General features: G+C 36.1%; 1 protein-coding gene across 1 annotated transcript; it reads right to left on the bottom strand.

Annotated features, from left to right (window-relative positions):
- Nucleotides 1-288: 288 nt before the first annotated feature.
- On the bottom strand, nt 289-2,318 carry LOC125196513 (putative late blight resistance protein homolog R1C-3). Its single transcript, XM_048095052.1, has 2 exons — nt 1,770-2,318; nt 289-1,623 (listed from the first exon to the last, which is right to left on the bottom strand). The coding sequence occupies exons 1-2, from the start codon at nt 2,316-2,318 to the stop codon at nt 289-291; spliced, it is 1,884 nt and encodes a 627-aa protein (XP_047951009.1).
- Nucleotides 2,319-5,010: the final 2,692 nt, after the last annotated feature.

Raw genomic sequence — 5,010 nt, 5'->3', positions numbered from 1 at the left:
TGCTTTATCCACCATCCTCGTTTCCTCTTACCAAGCATTATCTTCCTTCAGCGTTAGAGATCAATTCACAGACATAAGCACCCAACATAAACATATTTAAGCGTCAATTATTAATTTAAGAGAGCTCGACAACTTGTTGCTTGTTCGGCATTTTCAATTATTCATGTTATATGTCTTTCATTTTATTTTTTGCAGCTCATTTAGGCCGAGATATGTAAGCATAACTCACATCAATAAAATAGAAGAAGAAATCACATATTACGCACCGAGAATCGAAGGCTATGATGATCATCTGAATATATCCTTAGGTAAGAGCTTGAACACGATGTTGTGGTTAGTATTTCTCATTTCTAGTTTCTTCTCGCGAATGTCCATGGCACATATTTTAGCTATTTCACCACCATTTTGCAAATGCAACTCTTGGAAGGTTGGGATATGAGCCAACTCAATGGGAATTTCTTGCAGTTGCTCGCATTTGAACAACACAATGCGTCTGATCCGCGGGAAGTGACTCCTTGAACATTTCCAATTTTCAAAATGTAAGTTCTTAATTTTCAATATTTGAAGATGGGGGAAACCATCATCATGGACCTTCCACTCCTTGCCAGAGAATGCGTTATCTTTTAGCATCAGCTCCTCCAGTTGCTGCAGTGTTCCAAGAACAAAAATATGCTCCCAACTGAGACATGTAGCAGACAATGTTAGAGTCCTTAGGCTTCCATGGAATGTCGAGGGTCCGAGAATCAGGCTGTTCAGTTGGCCTTTTTGTTTAGAACTTGTTATCCATGTTGGTAGCTTTAGTTTCTCGTCTCCAGTTTCCTCTTGGTTTAGCAGCTTAAGTTTTTCAACTTTATCTAATTTGCACAACAAATCATTCTTTCCATCAAGCAGTAGTGCAAGTTGGCCACATATGCCTAGTTTCTTTAAATTGGGAAGTTTCTCGAATAATTCTGAGGTGCAACTTTTAGGGGAAATGCCGCAGAGTGTCTCCAGCCTTTCATCTTCCTCTGAAGCTCCACTTTTTTTGGGTAAAGTAGCTGAAGCATTTGTTTCGAAATGCCTTAACTCAACCATCACCAATATATTTGCTTCAATCTTGAGGGTGCGGGATGTTGTATGAACTATAAGAGTCTGTACATTCCGAAGTTTGGAGATAGCTTCTGGGAGAACGTCACCCTTGAGCGAAAGGGTGACGTACCTCAAATGTACCAGGAGGCACAATTCACTGTGGATTCTTTTGACATTGATGGGCTTGGCATCCAACACCCTAAGTAGGTTGAAAGCTGCACGGATCTTCGAAATGTCATTCTTATGCAAAGTGAATGCTTCATTGGAGTGAGAAACAAATGACCGGAGCCAGATCTCTTGTCTTGAAGAAGAGATGAATTTTGGGATGAACTTAGAAATGTGTCCATGAACACAAACACGTCGATTTTTCTTTACCCCATCGATTACAGGAAAGAATCCTTCCCGGTCATGCTTTATGAATTCTTGGAGGAAGTTCTCTCGATCAGGTTCAGATTCTTTTTGACAGAACTTATGAATTGACTCAGTGATGCTGCATGTTTTAGCCGAACCGTCAAGCCTCTTCTCTTCAATTTTAACCAAATTCTTTGCTACAAGCTGCTTTAAATAATCCTTGAAGCAGAGAACTTACACTTGCGAGGAAATATTCCCAAATAAAGAAAGCAAGGTCTCAAATAGTAAGGCAATTCATTGTAACTTGACTCGTCGAATGGAACTATGCCTTGGGAAAATTCTTTCCATACTTGAATCCGACCACTTGGATCGTCTATACGTCTAAGCTTTGTGATTAAAGCGTTAGCCGTTGAAACAATATCTCGAGGTAGGCCATTACAATTTTCTGCAATTAGTTGTCCATGGATTTCAAACTCAGGTGGGCATGGAAGCTTCTTTAGTAACTCCCACTTTAGTAAGTCCCAACTTTGCTCATGTTTCAGCAGCTTCAACTCTATGAGAGAATCATCTTCAACAAAATTAGCCACTTCAGGATTATCACCGGTGATCAAGACTTTACTCCCTTTATCACTCTCTCCTAAGGTGATTAGAAGCCCTTTTAAATCTTCCTTACTCAATTTCGGCACATCGTTTAGGACAAGCAAGATTTTTTTTTCCTTTAACAGCCTTCCAACTTGCTTGCGTAACTCAAAAGGAATAACACGTGGAGGTTCGGATGGATCCAGCTGTCTTAGAATCAAAAGCAATATATTTTTTTCCGTTGGATCGGAAACACTAACCCAAATGAGCTTGTTGAAGTGGTTATGAATCTCTGAACTGCGAAACATTTCAGCAGCCATTGTGGTCTTTCCGATCCCAGGCTGACCTCTAATTAATATCACATTTATTTTTCTTGCTACCTCTCGAATAAGAAGCTGTTTCAGTTTGCTCTCCTCTTCTTTGAAAATGGAATAGTTCTCTTCTTGTGTTAATGGTTCGCCCTATTGCAAAGGTGAAGGACAATCAGGGTTTAATGTTAAGGGTAAATGCTCATGTTAAACGTGGGAATACAAATTTAAACTAAACCTAAATGCATAGTTAGTTAACAAAACTGAATCATTGAACTTGACATGCTCAAAATAGATAATGAAAACTAATACTGATCGTTCACATGTATGTCAACATCCACAATCTATTTTGACTTTCCCACATCATCAACAACGCTAAGGGCACCAGCAACGCCGCTCGTTGCTAGCTCGGACTCATCTCACCATGACGAGCCTGCATCGAGCCAGCGATGCGGCCGTCGTCTTGTCTCGCGGATGGGCTCGCTGGGGAAGTTAGTTGGCGAGCTAGCGCGTCTTCTATAAACTTGTTTGATTCAAATACAAAATCAAAGTTAGTCTAGTGGTAAATGTGTCTTAAAAAATCTTTGAGATTTTAGTTCAAATCCCAAACCCAACATTTTATTTTTATTTTGACTTTTATTATATTTTTCTTTTGTTAGCATGTGAATTTAATTTGAATAATGTTTGTATTTATGATTTAATGTGAATTAAATTTAAACCCTATATTTAAATTAAATTGAAATATTATTTATTTAAGTTTCATAATAAATAAATTTAAATATAAATTAAATAGAGTTTACATATTGAGACCCATAAAAGTAGTCCTCCATTCAATAATAGTGGATGCATTTTCTTTTCGGCACGGAGATTAAGAAAAATGTGTGTAAAGTATAAAATAAAAAGATAATAGAGTAGGAGAGAGGAAAAAGTAGAGAGAATAAACTAAGAGGGAGAAAAATAGGTGAAAAGAAATGTGTTGACTTTACCGAAAAGGAAAATGACTCCACTACTATGGAACGTACCAAAATGGCAAAATGACTCAATTATTATGGAACGGATGAAGTAGTAGTGAAGAAAAGAGATGGTTAAGAGATGGAGGATTGTTGATGTTGTCTCTTAACTAAGAGTTGAAGTAAAACGTAGTGTGAGACCCATGAATAGTGAATGAAAGAGATGATTACGAAATTAAGGAAGGGTGCCTTAGGCTTAACGTGGGACGCCCACATTATTAGAGGATTAAATTTAAAATAACAAAGTAATTTAATAAATTAAATGTTATATTGATGCAAATAAACGAAGAAAAGTACGAGAATGATTAACTGATAAATAAAGAACTCAAATTTATTGAGAACTTCGAAGTATAAAAACTCAATATCAAATTATATATTCAAAATCTATATTTTAAGATCAACAATGAGGCTATATAGGCAAAGGGAAATCCTAAACTTATGAAAAGAAAATAACTAAAAAGATTATAAGCAAAAATAACTATAAGGAAAATAAGCAAAAAGGAAAACCTAATTTATAGAAGGAAAACAATTAATATTTTCCATCTACTAATTCTACTAACTAGGAAGTAAATAAAATCCAAAATATAACTTTCTTAGCCACCATGTCATATTTTCTACTGCATCATATATTGTCATCGAATTATAATCCTCTATCCAGTTTTTTTTTTTTTTTTTTATTCTTTCTCATATAAAAGTATTGAACCCCATAGTGCAATTAGAAATATATTTAAACTGATCATGTTAGCCATTAATTTTGGATAAGCAACAAAATCCTGTTTTACTCATTATATCTCTCCTTAATCTCCAACTAAATCCTGTTTTACTCATTATATCTCTCCTTAATCTCCAACTAAATCTTATGAAATATCCATCTGCTCATCAACTTACAATTATGTGAGCTTGTTCCCTTCCACCTCAAGTGTGTATTGATAAATTCGGATTTTTCATATATTTAGGGGCTAGGCTTAGTATGCTTTATGTGGTTTTGATGCTATTTAAGTGTGTGTTTTTCTAGTTATTTATCAATTGGTTGTTTTGATAAGTTGTGTTGAGTTTTGAAAGAATTCTGGGGTAAAAAATTAGTTTTGATGACTCTTTAAAGGCCACCATTCTTTTCACTCTTGAAAGACCACATCATATTCAAAGCAGCTATGCAGAAAAAGTTATGTCCGCTCTATAGAAACAGTTAGAAGTAGAATAAAACCCGAGAAGTGCATTACACAAACCCCGCAATTTGAGGAGTAAGAATCAGCTGGTCAGATACAAAAATTCACTATATTTGAGGATTTACTTGCCTTTCCAAAGCCTTAATCTCTTCCAATGGTAGTGATAAATGCAAACTCCTCAATGTAATATCAAATACAATGTCAACATAATTTCCGAATTTTGATGTCAACACAGCGTCAATTGTTGATATTATGTTGACATTTTTTGTTGTTGTTATTTTTTCATCTATTAACGGTCTATGATGTGAATCCGGGTATTCACAATCATAGGATGCAACGACATCGAGGCCATGGGTTGATTGGGCTCCGAAAAGAAGGTGGAGATATGGCAGGAGCCAAGCCGGATTCGGAGATCTGACTAAAACCAGAATGTTCCTATCAATATGGTGTCCAAATGCTCTTATAAGATTACCATTGTCTTCATCGTCAAAAGAGCTTCGCGTGAGTACCTTACACGCCTCAATCGGA

The sequence above is a fragment of the Salvia hispanica genome, chromosome 1 (assembly GCF_023119035.1).
Source record: "Salvia hispanica cultivar TCC Black 2014 chromosome 1, UniMelb_Shisp_WGS_1.0, whole genome shotgun sequence".
NCBI classification, from domain to species: domain Eukaryota; kingdom Viridiplantae; phylum Streptophyta; class Magnoliopsida; order Lamiales; family Lamiaceae; genus Salvia; species Salvia hispanica.
This window is presented reverse-complemented; position numbering and strand designations above follow the sequence as displayed.

Coding starts and splice junctions, on each gene's coding strand:
- LOC125196513 (XM_048095052.1), bottom strand. CDS start 2,318: ATGGCTGCTGAAATGTTTCGCAGTTCAGAGATTCATAACCACTTCAAC. Junction 1,624..1,769: donor ATCCAAGTGGTCGGATTCAA/GTATGGAAAGAA, acceptor TATTTAAAGCAG/CTTGTAGCAAAGAATTTGGT.